General features: G+C 49.3%; 1 protein-coding gene across 1 annotated transcript in view; it reads right to left on the bottom strand.

Moving 5' to 3' along the window:
- LOC143809414 (cytochrome P450 2C23-like) overlaps positions 1–26,117 on the bottom strand; it is an 80,743-nt gene that overhangs the window by 44,903 nt on the left and 9,723 nt on the right. Inside the window, exon 2 of the mRNA XM_077292482.1 lies at positions 5,739–5,901. Coding sequence (XP_077148597.1) covers positions 5,739–5,901 — 163 coding nt within the window. The remainder of the gene's footprint in view (positions 1–5,738; positions 5,902–26,117) is intronic.

Here is a 26,117-nt window from a genome sequence, read left to right on the forward strand (position 1 = left end):
ACGGAGCCTTCTAGGGCAGCCCAATGAGCTACAGCGCTGAGGGGAAAAAAAAATAAAAATAGCTTCCACTGTTCCTGCACACCGAAGGTGGTGTTGGACAGTGGAAATTGCTACAGCACAAGCGGTTTGGTGGTTAGTGGACCCTGCCTAACGCTATCCCTGCTTCTGACGAAGCGGCAGCAACCTCTCCCTAAGCTCAGATCAGCAGCAGTAAGATGGCGGTCGGCGGGAACGCCCCTTTATAGCCCCTGTGACGCCGCAGACAGCAAGCCAATCACTGCAATGCCCTTCTCTAAGATGGTGGGGACCAGGATCTATGTCATCACGCTGCCCACACTCTGCGTTCACCTTCATTGGCTGAGAAATGGCGCTTTTCGCGTCATTGAAACGCGACTTTGGCGCGAAAGTCGCGTACCGCATGGCCGACAAGCACAGGGGTCGGATCGGGTTTCATGAGACGCCGACTTAGCCAAAAGTCGGTGACTTTTGAAAATGATCGACCCGTTTCGCTCAACCCTAGTCTTATGCATATAAATTAAAGATTGATAAAGAAACTGAGGTAGTGGATACAGAGGTTATTTTGGGGGAGTTTAGATGGTTCTATAAGCAGTTGTATTCTTCTGGGTCAGGGGACTCATCCGGAGATATAGAAGGGTTTCTTGAGGTGGCGAGACTTCCTAGTATTAAAGAGAGTGACAGGAGGAGATTGGAAGAGCCCATAACACTGGAAGAGATTGAAATAGCTATTATGCCTATAGCAAATAATAAGGCCCCAGGGGCAGACAGTCTCCCGGGTGAGATTTATAAATAAATGGTAGAGATAGTAGCATCTAAACTGAAGGTAGTCTTTGAGGAGGCGTTATGGGATGGTGAATTACCGCTGTCCATTAGAGAGGCAGTGGTCATCCCTGATGAGGGTAGAGATCCAGGGTTGGCGGAATCCTATAGGCCCATTTGATTGCTTACAGCGGATGTTAAGATTTCAGCTAAGATCTTGGCTCGCCATCTGGCAGGCGTGGTTCAGAATCTTGTCCACCCTGACCAATCTGGGATTATGCCGAATAAGTCTACAATGATAAATTTGCAAACATATGACCCAAACCCATTACCTCACACTCTGGATGGGTAACCCTCTATACAAACTATAAACATACTGACCAACTATGCACTTATTAAACTGCGTGTTGAATCAAAGAGTGTTGTTTCTTTTTTTTATAAAAAGTTATAACTTTATTGACACAGACAATTCAGGTAAGCATTTGATAAGGTAAGCACTAAATAACATTACAAAATCTATCTATCTAATGCTTACCTGAATTGAGATATTTTCTCAGCATGCTCTAATCTAATTGAGATATTTTCTTAGTATGCTTTAATTGAATTGAGATATTATCTCAGCATGCTCTATCATTAATACTAACAAATCAAGCTGTTTTGTAATGTTATTTAGTGCTTACCTGCTATTATTGTAAAACTTTCTCTATGCTTACCTGTTATTACAAATTTTCTACGGCTTAGAGGCATTATTTTAATTAAATATGTGTATTGTCTGTGTCAATAAAGTTATAACTTTTTATAAAAAAAAGAAACAACACTCTTTGATTCAACATGCAGTTTAATAAGTGCATAGTTGGTCAGTATGTTTATAGAATGATAAATTTGCATAGACTCCTTCTGAACTTGCAGCTGCCTTCGGAAAACATTGGTCGTAGAGCTGTGGTGTCGCTGGATGCGCATAAAGTGTTTGATAGTGTTGAATGGCATTATCTGTGGAGGGTGCTGAGATGTTTTGGATATGGGTGGACTTTTATATCATGGATACGGCTGCTGTATATATCCCTGACCACTAGGGTTAGAGTTAATGGGCAAATGTCTAGAAGTTTTATTCTTCATAGCGGGACTAGACAGGGGTGTCCGCTCTCTCCACTGCTTTTTGCTTTGGCAGTGGAGCCCCTGGCGCAGAGAGTGAGGAAAGTGGCCTCAGTTAGGGGGTTTAGATATGGACTAATAGAAGTAAAAATATCCCTGTATGCGAATGATGTGCTGCTTTTGTTGGAGGACTCTGGAGATTCGTTGTTGGGAGTGATGAATATTCTTAAGACATTTAAGACTATATCGGGCCTAGGAATTAATTGGGAGAAATCCAATATTCTAGCTGCAGATGAATGTAGCAATGATTTACTGTTACCAGGGGAGGGTGGTAGGTTGGCAGTGGTGCAAAAGTTTAAATACAGTATCTGGGTATTCAGGTATCACTTCCGCTTTTGAGCTATATAGACTTGAATCTGATTCCATTGTTGGGTAAATTTAGGAGTAAAATATGGACATGGTGTAAATTGCATATTTCAGTGGTGGGAACAATAAATTTGATTAAGATGATTCTGATGCCCCAACTGTTATACGTGTTACACAATGCCCCCATATAGTTTCCCAAAAGATGGTTCCGTATCATTGATTCTAAATAAAGAGATCTTGGGTGGGGGAAAAAGCAGTTGAGGATCAGGCTTGAGTTATTGCAGAGGCCCAAGGAGGCAGGGGGATTGGCCCTTCTGAACCCTTGGATCTATTATTTAGCTGCTCCGGGCCAACAGATGAAAGGGTGGGGGGAAGTAGCTGGCACGGGTTTAGCACAACAGATGTTGGTTCAGGTGTTGGGGATGGATCCATTGGTTCAGGAGCTGGAGGCAGGTAGCTTTAGGAGGTTGAGATTGGTATACCCCACATTAGCGCTGATACATAAAGTTTGAGAGGCAATAAAAAAGACTAGGGAATTGGAGAATTTGACAATTTTTTCCCCGATATGACAAAATGAAACATTGCTGGAGTTTGATAAAATGGGGGAATTTAAAAGTTGGAAGAGACTGGGAATACAGTACATGGTTCAGGTACAAGACATAGAAGGACTAGTGTCTTTTGAAAAGTTACAGGAGGACTATGGGCTATCGGAGGTCTGTAGTTTCCAGTATGGACAGCTTAGATATGCATATGTAACACAGAGCAAAACGGTTAATATGGACATCCATAAAGATATACTGGAGGGCTATGTTTGCGCAGAAGGGGGAACAAAAGGGGTGGTGTCACATATTTATAAAGATTTAATGTATACCTTCTTAAATAATTATCCAATTAAAGCAAAAGGAAAATGGGAGGAGAAACTGGGAAGGATAGAGGAGGACAAATGGGAGGTGATCATGGAATATATACCCCAACTGTCATTGCGTGAACCGGGCAGACTCTCGCAGATATATGTACTTCATAGAGTATATAGGACTCCTGAATGGCTATATAGAGCTGATCTGAGACAGAGTTCTGAGTGTCCTCGTTGTCAGGCTGAAGGGGCAGGGATCCTCCATATGCTATGGCAGTGTCCAAGGCTGAACCCATATTGGATAACAATGGTTAATGCCCTTGAGGAAGCATATAGCTGTAGGATTGGAAGGAATCCTGTGGTGTGTATTCTTGGATATGTGGAGGAGATTCGGGTACATAATAAATATAAGGTGACAATACCTAGATTACTATATATTGCGCGGAAACTAATCGCCAGATACTGGATAAATGAAGAACCACCGACACTGAGAGAATTTCTGAGACATTCTGATTCTATTGTGAACATAGAAAAGAGAATTTATGTTAAAAGAAAATGGGAAAAAACATTTAAGACATTGTGGACACCATGGGTGGAGAGAAGATGATCCTGAATGAAGGTGAATGTATTATTAATCATTTGCTGTTCATATATGTAATACAAGGGGAGGGGGAGGGAAGGTAGTTTTGAAATTTGTGACTCTGTTAAATTTGGCAATATTGAGATTGTCTGTTGATTTACATTTTGTTAATAAAAATGTGTCTGATTTAAAAAAAAAGAAAATAATGGATAGGCATGAGATGCACTTAGCAGCAGCAGTAGCATAGTATAGAATATGATAGGACAGGCAAGATATGTTAGGCTTGCAGTGTAGTATAGAGAACACAATGGACAGGAGATTACTGATTAGTGGCAGTGGAAGCAACAGCAGATTATAGGACATGATGGACAGGTAGGGGATGTGTATGGCTACGTTCACACGATCAGGATTTCCATCCTTTTTTTTTCCTGCCCGTTTTTGGAAAACGGCAGCTAAATTCCGCAGTGAATTTGAGCTGCGTTTTCTGATCCTTTTTCTTCAGCGTTTTCCACTGCGGGTTTCCAATAGCAGTTTCCTATTGGAGCTGCTGGAAAACCGGTGCGGAATCCGCTGAAAGAATTGACATGCTACTTCTTTTTTCCGCTGGAAAATCCGCGCGGATTTTCCAGCGGAAAAACGGATCGTTAGCACAGCGGTTTTGGTTTTCCATTGGGTTACATTGTACTGTAACCAACATGGAAAACTGATCCGGATCCGCAGCTGAAAATCCGCTACGGATCCGGATCAAAATCCGGATCGTGTGAACGTAGCCTAAGACAAACACTGCAAGCTCTGTCAACAACAGCATAATACAGACAGAACATTATGAACAGTGTGCCTGTTGGAGGTATCAGCACTGGCGGCAGCAGACTAGTGTGAAACAGTGTGTGCTTTGAGGGTGTGCAAAAGTTGGTTGCAGCAGTTAGAACAGCATTAGCTTATTGGCTAGCCTATTAACCTATTATCCTATCATGTGGATAGTTGGTAACTTTTAATAACTAAAATACCCCTTCAACACATTTCAGGAGAAGCCAAGCACACTAGCCTGTCTAAGTACAGCATTAGACCTCATTCACACTTCCACGTTTTCAGTATGTGTTATATCCTTTTTTCTCACAGATAGAACACAAACCCATTATAACCTATTCTGGTATGCACATGTCCATGTTTTTACAGCAACCATGTGTCCATGTAACACACACAGAGACATATGCGCAGCACCGATAATAAGGACCTCTACAAGTCTATGGGTCCATAGAAAATACATATAGCACACGGATGGCATGTGCTCTCCATGTTTAAAATTGCAAAGTATAGGAGAAACTTTATAATTTTTTTCTTTAGTCATACCAGAAAAACACTGATAACACACGCATGGGAAAAAAAGACACACGGAGGAGACACTGATGGTAATTATGGACAGGCGGATGACGAACTGATGTAAAACACTGATGGCACCAGTACCAAACGGCAATGCACAGACTGACCACGGATCTCCCGACCTGAGTATCACAGCTTCTTGTATTCCTAAGAGGCTGTCACACTCGGATCGAGAGAGTCACGGCCAATCCATGCATTGCAGTTTGATGAGAAGGAATAAAAACCAGCTCACCCGTGATGCATAAGCTGAGTTTTGGGAGCACGGACCTGCTGTGTCCAGGCGTGTAGAATCCAAGAGAAGAAAATGTCCAGCTTCACTGAATCCATGAAAAAAAGTTTTCTTTGTTCACAAACTTAAACATGGAGGATACAAACTTCAGCACAAACCATATGGGTAAGAATCATGATTAAGGGAGCTTAGTCTCCAGAAACGCGTTGAGATTCTTACCCATATGGTTTGTGCTGAAGTTTGTATCCTCCATGTTTAAGTTTGTGAATAAAAAAAACTTTTTTTTCACGGATTCGGTGAAGCTGGACATTTTCTTCTCTTGGATTGCAGTTTGATCTCAGACCGATTTGACAGATGTCTGAATGAGCCCTTACAATGTAAGCCTATGGAGCTCGATGTGAACTGGCAATTTGGAATATTAATATTTGGATATTAATTTGGATAATTAATTTATGACTTACCACCATGATTCAAAATACATTCCACCAATGGAAGGGCACCACGATTCAAAAATGCATCTCCCATGTCAACAAGTGCTTCTTTTATAATCTGATATCCAGTGAGAACTACAATAGGTCTTGTGCCAAAGTAAACAGTATAAATGGGGCCATATGTTCTTGCCATCTGTGAAATTGTCAAAATCGACAGCATTTTAAAAGAGGCATTCACATGGAGTCAAACATATCTTAAGACAATTTGATTTGGTGATGGAATGTGAATCTGAAATTTTCAACTTATTTGCTTATATTTAAACTTAAATCAGCAGTGGCTAGTGTTGAGCATTCCGATACCGCAAGTATCGGGTATCGGCCGATACTTGCGGTATCGGAATTCCGATACCGGGATTCCGATACTTGCCGCGTATCGGATACCGGAATCGGAAGTTCCAAGATTCAAAATGCAGAAATTCAGCCAATGAGAATGATTCCAAGTGTGGGCACATCCTGTTTAGCATGGAGGGCATGAAACTACTGGCAAGGCTGTGATTGGCTGCTGAAATGATGTCATGATGCAGTTTAAAAGTCGCTGGCGCCATTTTGCGATCACTCTGCTGTGAATTCAGTTAGTGACAGGACGCTGTTTGCTGACTGAGGGACAGTGTAGAGATAGCGATTTGCTTCTTTGTGCTTTCCAAAGGCTAATTTAGCAACCGCTGTGTTCACCTACTATTCACCTTGCTTTTGCCTTGTAGCGCTGTTTTCACAGCGATCTGCAAGGTTTGTGTGTGTGTGTGTGTGAGTGCAGCCCACTCTCTAGTCTGAGTGCAGCCACATAGGCCATCCATAGCTGGTTGTATTCAGTTCAGGGAGGGTGGTTCATTGCCTCATACTGTTCTTTTTTTTTCAAGTAGTGTAGTTTGCTGCTAATTTATTCAAAAAAATCCTATTAGTGTCTTTCCACCCGTCTCCAGCTAATTTGTGGAAAAACACTACATAGGATAACGTAGAGGAGGGTTTTTGGGCCTTGCAGCGCCGTTTACGGCTGTCTGCACGGTCTCCGTGTGACTGCAGCTCGCCCTGTAGTCTGTGAGCAGCCATAGCCTGGTTGTCTCCAGCTCAGGGTTCTTCACTGCGTCATACCGCCAAATCAATTTTCATTTTGTTTTAAGTAGTGCAGGCTGCTGCACATTTTTTTAAAAAAATCCTATTAGTGTCTTTCCACCCGTCTCCAGCTAACTTGTGGAAAAACACTACATAGGATAACGTAGAGGAGGGTTTTTGGGCCTTGCAGCGCCGTTTACGTCTGTCTGCACGGTCTCCGTGTGACTGCAGCTCTATCCGTTGTCAGTTCAGCCCCCAAAAAATAAATAAATAATAAAGTTCACCAAACACACCAGTTACACCACTTTACATTTGTGTAGGCCACATTAGCTCATATTAAAGTCTAGTCCACACTTTAGAAAATTAGTGTTTCTTATACCTGTTAGGAGGAGTTGCTCAGGAATAAGCACACAAAGCCGTTAGTACTTTTCTGCTTATCTTTATCAGTCAACCAAGATGAAGAAGGCAGTGAGTAAGGCACGTGGGCGTGGGCGTGGGCGCGGAGCAGGGAGGGGACGTGGGGATTCTGTGCCTGCTGCGGGCACCGGTGACTCATCAGCACCCACTTTCACCAGGCAACAGTCATTCATGCGCAGCTTTGTGTCAGAGCGCCATACACCGCTGCTGCGTGAAGACCAAATTGAAGCCGTTGTCGGATGGATGGCAGCTAATGCATCAACTTCAATTAGTGCCACATCCTCTCAGACACAGAGCACTGGAGAGCAGCCATCTGTCTCTTCACCACCTGCCAAATTGCCCAGGCAGACAGAGAGCCCAGGACAGGAGCCGTCTCTACTTCTGTTCTCTGAATCTCTTGGCTTGGAAACAGGGGGCCAGCCAAGCAGCATTGGAGAAATGGAAGAAGAGGCAGGGTGCAGTGATGCCCAACAGCTTTTTCTCTCTTCCTCTGAAGAGGCGGGTGGGCCAGTGGCTCCGGTCACCACATCGCAGGCCGCATCAGCTGATGATGACACTCAGGTGCCACTTACTGGTGCGTGCTCTGCTGCTGAGACTACCCAGGAGGAGCAGTTGGGGGCAGAGGGTAGTGTAGATGATGAGGTCCTTGACCCATCTTGGCGTGAGGGACAGGAAGGTGGTGGGAGCAGCTCTGAGGAAGAGATTCCCCGTACGGCCCAAAGAGGGAGAGGGAGGGGGAAGACTGCGGATCCTGCAGCCTCCGCTTTGGCACCCGTTAGGAGCATGTCTCTTCCAAAAGCCAAAAAGGGCGCTCCCAAGACTTGTAGTGCCTGGTCCTTTTTTGACACAGTTGCAGATGACATTTGCTATGTCAGATGCAAGGTGTGTCATCAAAAAGTCAAAAGAGGTCGAAATGTCAGCAACCTCAATACCTCCAACATGTGGAAACATGTGCGCAACAGGCACCCGGCGGAGTTAGAAAAACACACTGAAGAGCTAGGCCAACCAACAGCGGCAGCTACCACCTCTTCAGCTCGTGTTGCCTCTTCCTCTAGCTCACACGCAGCTGGTTCGGCTTCCTCCCAGGATTGCCGTGGAAGAACCTCTGGCCCTGTTGTCCAGAGACCCGCTGTAATTCCACCCGCAGCACCACTTTCCCAGTCATCCACACACTCCCAGCCCAGTCTACAGCCATCGGTAGTACAGGCATGGGAGAAAAGGCGGCCTTTCTCGTCAAACCACCCACGAGCACAGGCTCTGACTGCAGGCATTGCCAAACTTCTGTCACTGGAAATGCTGTCATTCAGGCTGGTGGAGACTGACAGCTTCCGTGACTTGATGTCATTGGCAGTCCCACAGTACAATGTGCCCAGCCGCTTTTACTTCAGCAGGCAAGCCGTCCCTGCCCTGCACAAGCATGTGGAGGGACACATAAAACACGCGCTACTGAACGCCGTCAGTAGCAAGGTCCACCTCACCACCGATGCGTGGACCAGTCAACATGGACAGGGGCGATACCTTTCCCTCACTGCCCATTGGGTTAATGTCGTTGAGCCGGGTACAGACCGTGCGAGTGGCGCAGGACGTGTCCTGCCCACTCCAAGGATTGCAGGAATCCATTCTGTACGCATTGACTCCTCCTCTTACACCAGTTCCTCAGAATCATCGCTGCAGGAGCCGTCACAGTCCACCTCCACATGGACCCGTGATGAACGTGTACCTGTTACGACCGACATGAGCACAGCCATGGCCAAACGTCAACAGGCCGTCTTGAAATTAATTTTTTTGGGGAATCGTAGCCACACAGCGCAGGAGCTCTGGAATGCCATCAAGCAGGAGAGCGATGTGTGGTTTGTGCCAGCGAATCTCCAGCCAGGCATGGTAGTGTGTGATAATGGCCGAAATCTGGTGGCAGCTCTGGGCCTCGGCAACCTCACTCACATCCAATGTCTGGCACATGTGCTCAATTTGGTCGTGCAGAGTTTTTTGAGGGACTATCCGGATCTTGATGCACTGCTGCACAAGGTCCGCCTAGAGTGTGCTCACTTGCGGCGTTCCAGCACGGCAAAAGCGCGCATTGCGGTTCTGCAGCGCCGACACCGCCTGCCGGAACATCGCATCATATGTGACCTACCTACCAGGTGAAATTCCACGTTACATATGTTGGAGCGGTTGTGTGAGCAGCAGCAAGCTGTAATGGAGTACCAGCTGCTTCAGGCGCAAAGAAGTCGCACTCAGCGCCGTACAGACTTCACAACCACAGAGTGGGCCACTATGAATGACGTCTGCCAGGTTTTGCGTCCCTTTGATTATTCCACGCGGATGGCGAGTGCAGATGATGCACTAGTCAGCATGACTGTCCCCCTTATCTGCCTGCTTGAAAAATCACTGCAAGCGCTAAGGGATGATGTTGTGGAAGAGGTGGAGGATGAGGATTCACCATTTCCATCATCTTCTGGACAGTCAGCGCCACGTGGTTCCTCACAAACGCGTAGGCAGGGGACAGTTTGTGAGGAGGATGAGGAGGAGTCAATGGAGGAGGAAGACATCCGTCCAGAGGAGGGAGTTACCGAATTGTCCAGTACTCAGTGTGTACAGCGAGGGTGGGGTGATGACGAGCGGGCAGATATCACGCCTCCAGCAGGGGACAGCGTTTCTTGGGCAGTTGGCAGTCTGCAGCACATGGTGGATTACATGCTGCAGTGCCTGAGAAACGACCGCCGAATCGCCCACATTCTCAACATGTCTGATTATTGGGTGTTCACCCTCCTCGATCCTCGCTACCGGGACAACGTAGAAAGCCTCATCACACCGTTGAACCGGGAGCGAAAAATGCGGGAGTACCAAGACACACTGGTCAATTCCATCATCTTCTCCATTCCAACTGAGAGAAGTGCTGCTAGTGCATTCCAAAGCAGCTCAGTGCGTCCAGGCAGTGGTGGAGGCTCTGCACAAAGAGGGAGCAGAAGCAGTGCCTCTGCCCAAGGCAAGACCAGTATGGCCCAACTGTGGCACAGTTTTCTGTGCCCCCCACAAAAGTCTACACCATCACAGACGGCTCCAGTCAGCAGGAGGCAACGGTTCCGTCAGATGGTGACAGACTACATGTCTTGCCCTCTTGCTGTACTCCCAGACGGCTCTTCCCCTTTCAAGTTTTGGGTCTCAAAGCTGGATACATGGCCAGAGCTAAGCCAGTATGCATTGGAGGTGCTGTCTTGCCCTGCGGCCAGTGTATTATCGGAACGTGTCTTTAGTGCTGCAGGTGGTGTACTAACTGACCGTCGCATGCGACTATCCTCCGATAACGTTGACCGGCTTACTTTCCTGAAAATGAACAAGGCCTGGATCTCGCAGGAATTTGCCACTCCTCCTCCTGATTAAATAATTAGGTCACTGTATACGTTATCCAGGTCTCCTGTTGTGTTCATCTTTCTACCACCTGAACTTAAATTCCTGGGCTCCAACACCGCCAGTTGAGGCTCAGAAGTGCCGTCTGCACAGTCAAAACATACGACCCAGTGTTCTTGGGTTTCAGTAACGTCAGCTGATCCCCAGCTGTGTAGCTGGCAATGTGTCATGCGACCGCCACGCTGACACAACAACTGAAATGTAAGGGAATCTGTCCCCCCCCCCCAAGGCGTTTGTTACTGAAAGAGCCTCCTTGTGCAGCAGTAATGCTGCACAAGGAAAAGGTAGCTATTTTGGTTTAGCTCCTTGCACACGCAGAACTTTACACTTATAAAATGTGTCCACTGATACCGTAAAACCGTTCCGGAGGTGGGACTTTCCTTCGTAATATGACGCAGCACAGCTGTCATTCCTCCCCCCCCGGCGCCGCGCCCCGGCTCCTCAGCGTTGTTTGATTCCGTCCCGGAGCCTGCACTGTTATGTTATCCCGTGGCCAGGCACACTTAGCGCTGCCCGTCTTCTGGCATCATTTGGTGTCAGGATGGCTGCGCCTGTGCGGCCGCGCTGGCCGAGGGCCCGCCTCGCAGTGTCTTCTGTTTTAATCCCACTGGGGGCCTGGGATCCATGGACATGCGCATTGCATATCTGAACCTCCACCTCTCACTCATCTCCCTACGGCTTCTTCAGACTGTTCGGTGTCAGCTGGTCCCTAATAGCATGCCACGGCCGTGACACCGCACAGTCTTAAGAAGCCGTAGGGAGGGGAGTGAGAGGCGAGGATATGCACTGCGCATGGCCATGGATCCCAGGCCCCCAGTGGGATAAAATCAGAAGACACTGCGAGGCGGGCTCTCGGCCAGCGCGGCCGCACAGGCGCAGCCAGCCTGACACCAAATGATGTCAGAAGATGGGCAGCGCTAAGTGTGCCTGGCCAAGGGATAACATAACAGCGCAGGCTCCGGGACGGAATCAAACTACGCTGAGGAGCCGGGGCGCGGCGCCCGGGGGGGAGGAATGACGGCTGTGCTGCGTCATATTACGAAGGAAAGTCCCACCTCCGGGACGGTTTCAGGGGACACATTTTATAAGTGTTTAGTTCTGTGTTTGCAAGGAGCATGATGAAAAGAGCCACCTTTTCCTTTTGCATCTTTTGTGCTGCACAAGCTGGCTCTTTCAGCTACAAACGCCTTGGGGGGGGGGGTTAAAGGTTCCCTTTCGACTTTCTCAGGCTTCGGCCTACATTGTGTTCCTCTGCTTTTCCACCTGTCCCTGGGCTCCAACACCGCTAGTTGTTGCCTGGTAGTGCTGTACGCACAGTCAACAGTCCCTCCTCTGTTATTGGGGTTCAGTAACGTCAGCTGTTCCCCTGCTGTGTGTGTGGCAATCCCTCCTACCTCCTCCACCTCCTCCTCCTCCACCTGTCCCTGGGCTCCAACACCGCTAGTTGTTGCCTGGTAGTGCTGTACGCACAGTCAACAGTCCCTCCTCTGTTATTGGGGTTCAGTAACGTCAGCTGTTCCCCTGCTGTGTGTGTGGCAATCCCTCCTACCTCCTCCACCTCCTCCTCCTCCACCTGTCCCTGGGCTCCAACACCGCTAGTTGTTGCCTGGTAGTGCTATACGCACAGTCTCAACAGTCCCTCCTCTGTTATTGGGGTTCAGTAACGTCAGCTGTTCCCCTGCTGTGTGTGTGGCAATCCCTCCTACCTCCTCCACCTCCTCCTCCTCCACCTGTCCCTGGGCTCCAACACCGCTAGTTGTTGCCTGGTAGTGCTGTACGCACAGTCCCAACAGTCCCTCCTCTGTTATTGGGGTTCAGTAACGTCAGCTGTTCCCCTGCTGTGTGTGTGGCAATCCCTCCTACCTCCTCCACCTCCTCCTCCTCCACCTGTCCCTGGGCTCCAACACCGCTAGTTGTTGCCTGGTAGTGCTGTACGCACAGTCAACAGTCCCTCCTCTGTTATTGGGGTTCAGTAACGTCAGCTGTTCCCCTGCTGTGTGTGTGGCAATCCCTCCTACCTCCTCCACCTCCTCCTCCTCCACCTGTCCCTGGGCTCCAACACCGCTAGTTGTTGCCTGGTAGTGCTGTACGCACAGTCAACAGTCCCTCCTCTGTTATTGGGGTTCAGTAACGTCAGCTGTTCCCCTGCTGTGTGTGTGGCAATCCCTCCTACCTCCTCCACCTCCTCCTCCTCCACCTGTCCCTGGGCTCCAACACCGCTAGTTGTTCCCTGGTAGTGCTGTACGCACAGTCCCAACAGTCCCTCCTCTGTTATTGGGGTTCAGTAACGTCAGCTGTTCCCCTGCTGTGTGTGTGGCAATCCCTCCTATCTCCTCCACCTCCTCCTCCTCCACCTGTCCCTGGGCTCCAACACCGCTAGTTGTTGCCTGGTAGTGCTGTACGCACAGTCCCAACAGTCCCTCCTCTGTTATTAGGGTTCAGTAACGTCAGCTGTTCCCCTGCTGTGTGTGTGGCAATCCCTCCTATCTCCTCCACCTCCTCCTCCTCCACCTGTCCCTGGGCTCCAACACCGCTAGTTGTTGCCTGGTAGTGCTGTACGCACAGTCAACAGTCCCTCCTCTGTTATTGGGGTTCAGTAACGTCAGCTGTTCCCCTGCTGTGTGTGTGGCAATCCCTCCTACCTCCTCCACCTCCTCCTCCTCCACCTGTCCCTGGGCTCCAACACCGCTAGTTGTTGCCTGGTAGTGCTGTACGCACAGTCCCAACAGTCCCTCCTCTGTTATTGGGGTTCAGTAACGTCAGCTGTTCCCCTGCTGTGTGTGTGGCAATCCCTCCTACCTCCTCCACCTCCTCCTCCTCCACCTGTCCCTGGGCTCCAACACCGCTAGTTGTTGCCTGGTAGTGCTGTACGCACAGTCCCAACAGTCCCTCCTCTGTTATTGGGGTTCAGTAACGTCAGCTGTTCCCCTGCTGTGTGTGTGGCAATCCCTCCTATCTCCTCCACCTCCTCCTCCTCCACCTGTCCCTGGGCTCCAACACCGCTAGTTGTTGCCTGGTAGTGCTGTACGCCCAGTCAACAGTCCCTCCTCTGTTATTGGGGTTCAGTAACGTCAGCTGTTCCCCTGCTGTGTGTGTGGCAATCCCTCCTATCTCCTCCACCTCCTCCTCCTCCACCTGTCCCTGGGCTCCAACACCGCTAGTTGTTGCCTGGTTGTGCTGTACGCACAGTCAACAGTCCTTCCTCTGTTATTGGGGTTCAGTAACGTCAGCTGTTCCCCTGCTGTGTATACGGCAACGTGTACTGCGACCGCCACGCAGGCACAACAAGTTAAATTTAAGGGAACCTGTCCCCCCCCCCCAGGCGTTTGTTACTGAAGGAGCCACCTTGTGCAGCAGTAATGATGCAAAGGGAAAAAGTGCCTCTTTTCGTGGTGCTCCTTGCACATGCTGAACCTAACACTTATGAAAAGTGTCCCCTCCTACCGTGATACCGTCCGGTAGGTGGAACTTTCCTTTGTGATGTGACGCAGCACAGCCGTTATTCTTACCCCCTTGGCGCCGTGCGCCGCCTCCTCAGCGTTGTTTGAATCAGTCCTTGAGCCTGCGCTGTTAGGTTAGCCCTTGGCCATGCACACATTTTGCGCTGCCCGTCTTCTGACATCATTTGGTGTCAGGCTGGCTGCGCCTGTGCGGCCGCGCTGGCCGAGATCCCGCCTCGTACTGTCTTCTGATTTCATCCCACTGGGGGCCTGAGATCCATGGACATGCGCACTGCATATCTGAACCTCCACCTCTCACTCATCTCCCTACGGCTTCTTCAAACTGTGCGGTGTCAGCTGGTCCCTAATAGCATGCCACGGCCGTGACACCGCACAGTCTGAAGAAGCCGTAGGGAGGGGAGTGAGAGGCGAGGATATGCACTGCGCATGGCCACGGATCTCAGGCCCCCAGTGGGATGAAATCAGAAGACAGTATGAGGCGGGATCTCGGCCAGCGCGGCCGCACAGGCGCAGCCAGCCTGACACCAAATGATGTCAGAAGACGGGCAGCGCAAAATGTGTGCATGGCCAAGGGCTAACCTAACAGCGCAGGCTCCGGGACTGATTCAAACAACGCTGAGGAGGCGGCGCATGGCGCCAAGGGGGTAAGAATGACGGCTGTGCTGCGTCACATCACAAAGGAAAGTTCCACCTACCGGACGGTATCACGGTAGGAGGGGACACTTTTCATAAGTGTTAGGCTCAGCATGTGCAAGGACCATAATTAAAAGAGCTAAGTTTACCTTTTCCAGCATTAGTGCTGTACACGATGGCTCTTTCAGCTACAAACGCCTGGGGGGGGTTAAAGTTTCCCTTTCAACTTGCTCCAGTGCAGGCTTCGGCCTACACTCTGCTCCCTCTCCTCCTCCTGCTGACCCTGGGCTCCAACACCGCCAGTTAGGGCCCGGTACTGCTAGCTGCACAGAGAAAAACACCAGCCAATGTGTCAGTGGGGTTCAGCACCGCCAGCTGTTCCCCTGCTGTGTAGCCGGCATCGTGTCCTGCAAAAGCCACGCAGACACAAGAACTGAAATTGAAGGAAACCTGTCCCCCCTCCCCCAGGTGTTTCTACGTTATACAGCCACCTTGTACGACAGTAATGCTGCATGTGTGCAAGGTGGCTCAGAAACTTATTCTCCTTGCCCATGGGGAACTGAACACGTCTAAAATGAGTCCTCTGCGACCATTAAAACGTCCCTCAGGTGTGATTTTCCTTTGTATTGACACGCAACAAGCTCCTTGGTAGCGCTGCCCGTCTTCTGGCATCATTGTTTGGCTGCCTGCGCCTCTGCGGCCGCCTTGCCCCACACAACGCCCCTCGGTGTCTTATTTATTTGGACTGCGAGGGTGTGATTGATGGGCATGAACGGTGCATTTCTTCGCCTGTCCCTCATCTCCTTCCGCCTTCTTCGGACTGTGCGGCTTCATGGCCGTGGCATGCGATAAGGGATCAGCTGACGCCGCATAGTCTGAAGCGGGTGTAAGAAACCAAGCGAGAGGCGAACATATGTACTGCACCAGGCCATGAATCCCAGCCCCGCAGTGTTTTAACAATGTTAAGACACTGCGGGGCTGGGATTCATGGTCATCGCAAACCGCACCGGCCGACATTACATGATGTCAGAGGATGGGCAGCGTTAACAGCGCAAGGCCAAGGGATAACACGACAGCGCAGACTCCTGTGCAACAAATAACGATGCTCAGGAGGCCGCGCCAAGCACCAAGGTGGCATTTTTGCCAGCTGTACTGCATCTCTTTACGAAGGGAACTCACGCCTCAAAATCAGTTTGACTGTGTAAGGTCCTAAATGTTATACGTGTTCCTTTCAGCGTGTGCAAGGAGCAAAATTAAAAGAGCAACCTTTGACTTGTGCAGCATTACTGCTGCATAAGCTGTGGCTCTTCTACTTTGTAACACCTGAGTGGGGGTTAAAGGTTTACTTTAAAATTGGTTCAATTAGGCTTCGGCCTACACTCTGCTCCCCCTGCAGAGCCCTGGCTCCAACACCGCCAGTTGGGGCCCGGTACTGCTAGCTGCACAGAGAAAAACACCAGCCAATGTGTCAGTGGGGTTCAGCACCGCCAGCTGTTCCCCTGCTGTGTAGCCGGCAACGTGTCCTGCAACCGCCACGCAGGCACAACAGACCCAAAGCTGCCGCCACTGCAGGCTTCGGCCTACACTCCCCTCCCCCTTGCTCCTCCTCCTGCTCCTCCTCCTGCTGACCCCAGGCTCTAACACCGCCAGTTGGGGCCCGGTACTGCTAGCTGCACAGAGAAAAACACCAGCCAATGTGTCAGTGGGGTCCAGCACCGCCAGCTGTTCCCCTGCTGTGTAGCCGGCAAAGTGTCCTGCAAAAGCCACGCAGACACAAGAACTGAAATTGAAGGGAACCTGTCCCTCCTCCCCCAGGCGTTTGTACGTTTTACAGCCACCTCGTACAGCGGTAATGCTGCATGTGTGCAAGGTGGCTCATAAACGTATTCTCCTCGCACATGTGGAACTGAAAACACGTCTAAAATGTGTCCTCTGTGTGACCATTTAACCGTCCCGGTGGTGTGACTTTCCTTTGTAATGACACGCTGCAACCCCCTTGGTAGCGCTGCCCGTCTTCTGGCATCATTCTTTGGCTGCCTGCGCCTCTGCGGCCGCCCTGACCCACACAACGCCCCTCGGTGTCTTATTTATTGGGACTGCGAGGGTGTGATTGATGGGCATGAGCAGTGCATATCTTCGCCTGTTGTCACTCATCTCCTTCCGCCTTCTTCAGACTGTGCGGCTTCATGGCCGTGGCATGCGATAAGGGATCAGCTGACGCCGCACAGTCTGAAGCGGGTGTAAGGACCCGAGTGCGAGAGGCGAACATATGTGCTGCGCCAGGCCATGAATCCCAGCCCCGCAGTGTTTTAACAATGTTAAGACACTGCGGGGCTGGGATTCATGGTCATCGCGAACCGCACCGGCCGACATTAAATGAGGTCAGAAGATGGGCAGCGCTAACAGCGCTAGGCCGGGGGATAACACGACAGCGCAGACTCCTGTACAGCAAATAACAACGCTCAGGAGGCTGCACCCAGCACCAAGGTGGGATTCTTGACATCTGTGCTGCGTCTCATTACAAAGGGAACTTGCGCCTCCAACACAGTTTGACTGTATAAAGGGCTAAATGTTATACGTGTTTCATTCGGCGTGTGCAAGGAGCAAAATTAAAAGAGCAACCTTTGACTTGTGCGGCACTACTGCTGCATAAGCTGTGGCTCTTCTAGTTTGTAACCCCTGAGGGGGGGTTAAAGGTTACCTTTGAAATCGGTTCAATTAGGCTTCGGCCTACACTCTGCTCCACCGGCAGAGCCCGGGCTCCAACAACGCTAGTTGCTGTCCGGAAGTGCTGGCTGCACAGAGCCAAACACCTCGCCAATGTGTCAGTGGGGTTCAGCACCGCCAGCTGTTCCCCTGCTGTGTAGCCGGCAACGTGTCCTGCGACCGCCACGCAGGCACAACAGACCCAAAGCTGCCGCCACTGCAGGCTTCGGCCTACACTCCCCTCCCCCTTGCTCCTCCTCCTGCTCCTCCTCCTGCTGACCCCGGGCTCTAACACCGCCAGTTGGGGCCCGGTACTGCTAGCTGCACAGAGAAAAACACCAGCCAATGTGTCAGTGGGGTCCAGCACCGCCAGCTGTTCCCCTGCTGTGTAGCCGGCAATGTGTCCTGCAAAAGCCACGCAGACACAAGAACTGAAATTGAAGGGAACCTGTCCCCCCTCCCCCAGGCGTTTGTACGTTTTACAGCCACCTCGTACAGCGGTAATGCTGCATGTGTGCAAGGTGGCTCATAAACGTATTCTCCTCGCACATGTGGAACTGAAAACACGTCTAAAATGTGTCCTCTGTGTGACCATTTAACCGTCCCGGTGGTGTGACTTTCCTTTGTAATGACACGCTGCAACCCCCTTGGTAGCGCTGCCCATCTTCTGGCATCATTCTTTGGCTGCCTGCGCCTCTGCGGCCGCCCTGACCCACACAACGCCCCTCGGTGTCTTATTTATTGGGACTGCGAGGGTGTGATTGATGGGCATGAGCAGTGCATATCTTCGCCTGTGGTCACTCATCTCCTTCCGCCTTCTTCAGACTGTGCGGCTTCATGGCCGTGGCATGCGATAAGGGATCAGCTGACGCCGCACAGTCTGAAGCGGGTGTAAGGACCCGAGTGCGAGAGGCGAACATATGTGCTGCGCCAGGCCATGAATCCCAGCCCCGCAGTGTTTTAACAATGTTAAGACACTGCGGGGCTGGGATTCATGGTCATCGCGAACCGCACTGGCCGACATTAAATGAGGTCAGAAGATGGGCAGCGCTAACAGCGCTAGGCCGGGGGATAACACGACAGCGCAGACTCCTGTACAGCAAATAACAACGCTCAGGAGGCTGCACCCAGCACCAAGGTGGGATTCTTGACATCTGTGCTGCGTCTCATTACGAAGGGAACTCGCGCCTCCAACACAGTTTGACTGTATAAAGGGCTAAATGTTATACGTGTTTCATTCGGCGTGTGCAAGGAGCAAAATTAAAAGAGCAACCTTTGACTTGTGCGGCACTACTGCTGCATAAGCTGTGGCTCTTCTAGTTTGTAACCCCTGAGGGGGGGTTAAAGGTTACCTTTGAAATCGGTTCAATTAGGCTTCGGCCTACACTCTGCTCCACCGGCAGAGCCCGGGCTCCAACAACGCTAGTTGCTGTCCGGAAGTGCTGGCTGCACAGAGCCAAACACCTCGCCAATGTGTCAGTGGGGTTCAGCACCGCCAGCTGTTCCCCTGCTGTGTAGCCGGCAATGTGTCCTGCGACCGCCACGCAGGCACAACAGACCCAAAGCTGCCGCCACTGCAGGCTTCGGCCTACACTCCCCTCCCCCTTGCTCCTCCTCCTGCTCCTCCTCCTGCTGACCCCGGGCTCTAACACCGCCAGTTGGGGCCCGGTACTGCTAGCTGCACAGAGAAAAACACCAGCCAATGTGTCAGTGGGGTCCAGCACCGCCAGCTGTTCCCCTGCTGTGCAGCCGGCATCGTGTCCTGCAAAAGCCACGCAGACACAAGAACTGAAATTGAAGGGAACCTGTCCCCCCTCCCCCAGGCGTTTGTACGTTTTACAGCCACCTCGTACAGCGGTAATGCTGCATGTGTGCAAGGTGGCTCATAAACGTATTCTCCTCGCACATGTGGAACTGAAAACACGTCTAAAATGTGTCCTCTGTGTGACCATTTAACCGTCCCGGTGGTGTGACTTTCCTTTGTAATGACACGCTGCAACCCCCTTGGTAGCGCTGCCCGTCTTCTGGCATCATTCTTTGGCTGCCTGCGCCTCTGCGGCCGCCCTGACCCACACAACGCCCCTCGGTGTCTTATTTATTGGGACTGCGAGGGTGTGATTGATGGGCATGAGCAGTGCATATCTTCGCCTGTTGTCACTCATCTCCTTCCGCCTTCTTCAGACTGTGCGGCTTCATGGCCGTGGCATGCGATAAGGGATCAGCTGACGCCGCACAGTCTGAAGCGGGTGTAAGGACCCGAGTGCGAGAGGCGAACATATGTGCTGCGCCAGGCCATGAATCCCAGCCCCGCAGTGTTTTAACAATGTTAAGACACTGCGGGGCTGGGATTCATGGTCATCGCGAACCGCACCGGCCGACATTAAATGAGGTCAGAAGATGGGCAGCGCTAACAGCGCTAGGCCGGGGGATAACACGACAGCGCAGACTCCTGTACAGCAAATAACAACGCTCAGGAGGCTGCACCCAGCACCAAGGTGGGATTCTTGACATCTGTGCTGCGTCTCATTACAAAGGGAACTCGCGCCTCCAACACAGTTTGACTGTATAAAGGGCTAAATGTTATACGTGTTTCATTCGGCGTGTGCAAGGAGCAAAATTAAAAGAGCAACCTTTGACTTGTGCGGCGCTACTGCTGCATAAGCTGTGGCTCTTCTAGTTTGTAACCCCTGAGGGGGGGTTAAAGGTTACCTTTGAAATCGGTTCAATTAGGCTTCGGCCTACACTCTGCTCCACCGGCAGAGCCCGGGCTCCAACAACGCTAGTTGCTGTCCGGAAGTGCTGGCTGCACAGAGCCAAACACCTCGCCAATGTGTCAGTGGGGTTCAGCACCGCCAGCTGTTCCCCTGCTGTGTAGCCGGCAACGTGTCCTGCGACCGCCACGCAGGCACAACAGACCCAAAGCTGCCGCCGCTGCAGGCTTCGGCCTACACTCCCCTCCCCCTTGCTCCTCCTCCTGCTCCTCCTCCTGCTGACCCCGGGCTCTAACACCGCCAGTTGGGGCCCGGTACTGCTAGCTGCACAGAGAAAAACACCAGCCAATGTGTCAGTGGGGTTCAGCACCGCCAGCTGTTCCCCTGCTGTGCAGCTGGCATCGTGTCCTGCAAAAGCCACGCAGACACTTGCTCTTGTACCTTCTGCTCCCCATCCTGGTTCCAGTACTGTCAGCTGGTTCTGGGCAGAGCCTTTGGCTTAGGTGCCTCCCTCTGGGTATCCGAGTTCCACCAACGTCAGGTGGTCCTTGGTAGTGCTTTCAGGCACGGGTACCTCCTGCTTAGTAACCGGGTTCCAGTAACGTCAGCTGGTCCTCGGTAGTTCCATTGGCTCTTGGACCTTCGGCTACCCATCCGGGTTCCAGCACCGTCAGCTGGTTCTCGGCAGTGTCTTTTGCTCTTGTACCTTCTGCTCCCCATCCTGGTTCCAGTACCGTCAGCTGGTTCCGGGCAGAGCTTTTGGCTTAGGTGCCTCCCTCTGGGTATCCGAGTTCCACCAACGTCAGGTGGTCCTTGGTAGTGCTTTCAGGCACGGGTACCTCCTGCTTAGTAACCGGGTTCCAGTAACGTCAGCTGGTCCTCGGTAGTTCCATTGGCTCTTGGACCTTCGGGTAGCCATCCGAGTTCCAGTTCCATCAGCTGGTTCTCGGCATTTTCTCAGCCTTCTTGTACCTTCTGCTACATTTCCAAGTTCAAGAGACTAAACACGATGACCCGGAAGACCACCCCTAAGATGACGACGACACCAGAGACGACAACCACCGTGATGACGACGACCCTGGAGACGATGACCCTGAAGACCACCCCGATGACGACGACCCCGGAGACGACGACCCTGGAGACGACGACGACCTGGAAGACCGAGAAGCAGAAGAACAAGAGGCTGCAGAACAAAGAGCAGAAGAACATTAAGCATAACACTAAATATCAGAGCAAAAAATATTATCTAAATTATAAGCAGAAGAAGACTAAGCAGTGTATGGGGGTGAGTCCGTTCCTCCTCGTGGTGCCCCTGGATAAAGCCTGATGCTGCAGGCCAAACTGAACGCGGACAAATGTAACTCTTTTGTGACAGGCAGAACGGAAGGTGTAATCTTCAAACTTTTATAGATAACAACTACGGGAATGCCTGTCACAAATAAGAATATGATGAAGAAGTAGAATATGATGAAGATAATAGTAAAATAAAAAGAATATGAACAATGTAACCAAAAAAATAATAGGTAGAAGATGAAGAAGAAGATGAATAAGGTGAAGAAGTTGATGTCAAAGAAGCTGATGATGAGGATAATGAAGAAGAAAGTGTGGGAGAAGTAAAAAAGAAGGTGAAGGGTGTGGAAGTAGTGAAACATCAATATCTGACAAAATAAAAAAAAAATTAACATAGTCAAAATCTTTCTACCGCCGAACGTCATAAAAAAAAAAAAAATCCTGCTATTCTATTACATTGGGCTAAACCTCTGTGCCTTTAATGTCTCCGCCACGTCCCCCAATACATCCTACATTATTCTTAGTTGTTTTCCTTCATGTTGAATGAACCTACAAGTTTATATAGGGTTTATTTTAATTCCGATATTTTCGTCCCATTGACTTGCATTGGGATCGGGTATCGGTATCGGATTAAATCCGATATTTTGACGGTATCGGCCGATACTTTCCGATACCGATACTTTCCGATATCGGAAAGTATCGCTCAACACTAGCAGTGGCATAACTTGAAAATTGTGGGCCCCATTGCAAAATCTGCAATGGGGCCCTCAGCTAAAGTAGATCTTTAATAGTGATCATCTTTTCATATGGGGTAAGGAAACCTTTGGAGCCCCTCAAGTCTCAACCTCTGCACCTATTACAATCATGGCCGAAAGTGTTGGCACCCTTGAAGTTGTTCCACAAAATAAAGAATTTCTCAAAGAAAATTAAGACAACACATGTTTTTTTTAAATACATATATCTATTTTTTGTGTGTATTGGAAAAAAAAAAAAAACAGAGAAAAAAAGGCAAACTTGACATAATTTCACACAAAACACCTTGACAAAATTGTAGGAAAACATCTGTTAGGTGTCAAGTTCTCGCCTCTGCACAGGGGGAATCTCGAACCATGTCCTCTGTGGTCTCCCATTCTTCCCCAGCTGCAGTGGACTCTGCTCAGCAGAGACGTTGGTCCCAGCATCTGGCTCAAGCTGATACTGTGCGTCTGGTTACAGCTGCTGCCTTAGGTTCAGCCTTTGTAACCAGCATTGATCAGCAGTGAGCAGATGTTCCAGGGACTAAGTCCTGCTTTTCATCTATTGAGCATGCCCATGGGACGACCTCTCATTGGAGGTCGGAGGTCACATGCTCAGGTCCTGTAGCATCTCGATTGGACCACTAGGAAGGTTCCGGAAGGCTACATCTATAAAAGGCTTGCATGGCCGCTCGGCCATGCACAAGTATAAACCTAATATCGTGTGTGTGTGTGGATGCGTGTACAGTATGTTATCTGGTGAAAGCTCCTAATTATCCCCTTCCCTAGTGTTGCTGTATGTGGTTGGGTGTTTGGAGCTGACATGCGCATGTCTCACACGTCCTGTATGTCTAACCGTTATCCGTGGCACATATGTGAATAAATTACTATTGGATTTTTCTTCATGCTGGTGAGTGCTACACTTTTTTCTTTATATTGTTTACTTGGATTTGCCCTGAGTTCGTGTAAGCACCAATACCAGCTATTACTCTACCGCGGAGTTCAGATTTTTGTGGATCTGAGTCTAAGGGGTGATTTGTATACCCTAGTGCCATTCACTTTTTCCTTGCTTTGAAAAATATCAACAACCTCAAGGTTACAAGTTCATCTCCAGAGATCTGGATATTCCTTTGTCCACAGTGCGCAACATAATCAAGAAGATTACAACCCATGACACTGTAGCTAATCTCCCTGAACACTGAAGGCAGAGAGAAATCAATGAAAGTTTACAATGCAGGATAGTCCGGATAGTGGATAAGCAGCCCCAATCAAAAAAATTCAAGCTATCCTGCAGGCTCAGGGTGCATCAGTGTCAGCAAGAACTATCCGTACACAATTGAATGAAATTGAACACTATGACAGAGGACCGAGTAGGACCCCACTGCTGACACAGACACATAAAAAGTTAGACTGCAGTTTTGCCAAAATCTAAATGAGTAAGCCAAAATCCTTCCGTGAAAGTGTCTTGTGAACACAGATGAGAGCAAGATAAAGCTTTTCTTGTAGTAGAATAGTTAGAAGCTGCTGTTTTTTGCTGTTCTCAGAGCTGCTCCGGTCATCTTCTGCAGGTTATGACCTGCCGGATCGCACCAGTGCTTGCTGGCCGACCAGAAGTCACTTCTCAATGTAAATCTATGAAAGTCAGAACGAGGCCAGATGGGGAATCTTATAGACTTACATTGAGAGCATGTGACCATTACCTCTCACTTCCGGTCAGTTAGGAGTTACGGTTACACAACAGGACCGAAGCAGCGGGACAGAGACCTAACATTAATAATACCACCTGGTGGTGAAATAAAGAAAAAAGTGTGTAAGTGGTGCTTTAAGGAGATTCCTAAAACAATACCATATTTTGTAAGAAAATGGGAGAGAAAAGAAATGGAAGCCGACACTATTCATCCTGTGTGTTTTAACCTGTCCTTAAACCCAACTTTGGACTGAGCAATCAAGCCTGCAGGTACCGGGTGCTCACATAATAAGGTGCAAACATGTATGTGAAAAGAATAAATAGTGGCACTAACCGTTCCTGTAAACTTCAATGTTTTTAAAAAAGAAAAATATCTCTAAAACTGGTTACAGTAAGAGAAGGAGCACATGTGTGGGTTGACAATCGTTTTGCATTTTCCTGCACGTCTACTGGTCCTGGGCATCTCTCAGCAATTTCCAACAGACCTCTCAGAGGCCTGTATTAAAAGCACAGGCCTGTGAATGGTCTCATAGTAGGTACGAGTTCAATTCGTGAAAACCACGGAAAGCAAACGTATTGGAAAATCGGACGTCTGAATGAGGCCTAACTTTCATGGTTTCTCCAGATGTGTAAAGGTCAAGGAAAAACTCCCTCAAGCTATGTGAACTTAGCGTTATTTAGATGCCTGCACTATCGCCAAGTTTTCCCATGCAAAGTCGCATCAGGAATCCTCCTGAAAAAGACATTGTGTGCATATACCCTTAAGCTTCTCAAACGCTGATGCAAAAAGTCAGTATATCTAGCAAATGTAGGACTTCTCACATTTAGATGACCTGCCTAAATAGTACCATTTTTGGGAGGCCATGAGACAAGAAATTAAAATGATTTGACACATATAACCCCGACATTAAGACTGTTGTTCCGTATGCCAGTCTTAATGAGGGGAGTGCGGGAATAAGATGTGCCAAATTCATGGACAAGCACACTCCGCTTAATCAATTTGGTGCATTTCAGAAGCGGCATGTGCCTCCATGCATATCGCTAGAAATGTTACTCCAATAAAGGACTAGGACTATTTCAGGCATAGTAAATGCCACCACTTTTGAAGAATTTATCAGGATTCTTTGGTGTTAGGACTGGGAGTAAGCGGTCGGGTGACCATAAGTTTGAACTTTGCAAATTTCCAGCCACATTTCAACTAGACATGTCCATTCTCACTCAATTCACTTGTATTGAGTGAAGACATGCATGTCTAGTTGACATGTGCAGTGGGGAAAAAAGTATTTAGTTAGCCACCAATTGTGAAAGTTCTCCCACTTAAAAAGATAAGACAGGCCTGTAATTGACATCATAGGTAGACCACAACTATGAGAGTTAAAATGAGAAAACAAATCCAGAAAATCACCTTGTCTCATTTCGCAAGATTTATTTGGCAAACGATTGTCGTCCCACACATGTGCTCCTTCTCTTACTGTAACCAGTTTTAGAGATATTTTTCTTTTTTAAAAACATTGAATTTTACAGGAACGGTTAGTGCCACTATTTATTCTTTTCATACACATGTTTGCTAGGGTTGAGCGAAACGGATCGGTCATTTTCATAAATCGGCAACTTTTAGGCAAAGTCGGGTTTCATGAAACCCGAACCGATCCTAGTGTGGGATCGGCCATGCGGTACACGATCAGAGTGCCAAAGTCGCGTTTCATATGACGCTGTCACCGCCGTTTTTCATCCAATGAAGGAGGACGCAGAGTGTGGGCAGCGTGATGACATAGGTCTCGGTCCCCACCATCTTAGATAAGGGCATGGCAGTGATTGGCTTGCTGTCTGCGGCGTCACAGGGGCTATAAAGGGGCATGCACGCCGACCGCCATCTTACTTCTGCCGATCTGAGCATAGGGAGAGGTGTTGCTGCAGTTAGTTAGAAGCAGGGACAGAGTTAGGGAGGAAATATAAACCCCCAAACCACTTGTGCTGGAGCGATTTTCACTGTCCCACACCACCTTTTTGTGCAGGGACAGTGGAGGTCGTATTTTAGTGCAGCAGCTGCATAGCTGTTTGCACGGTGCTGTGCAAACCAACAGCTTTTTTAAAAGCAAAATTCCTGTTGCTCCTTTCTGCACAGTTACCTATCTTGTTTATTTGTCCACATTTTTGTGTTCAGCAGTCCTTTTTATTGCTGCCATACTTGTCCTGAGCTCATTGTAGGGAGCTTGTTATTTTTTTATTTTTTATTTATTGTTTTTTTAAAT

Source organism: Ranitomeya variabilis, chromosome 2, assembly GCF_051348905.1.
Source record: "Ranitomeya variabilis isolate aRanVar5 chromosome 2, aRanVar5.hap1, whole genome shotgun sequence".
In the NCBI taxonomy this organism is placed as follows: domain Eukaryota; kingdom Metazoa; phylum Chordata; class Amphibia; order Anura; family Dendrobatidae; genus Ranitomeya; species Ranitomeya variabilis.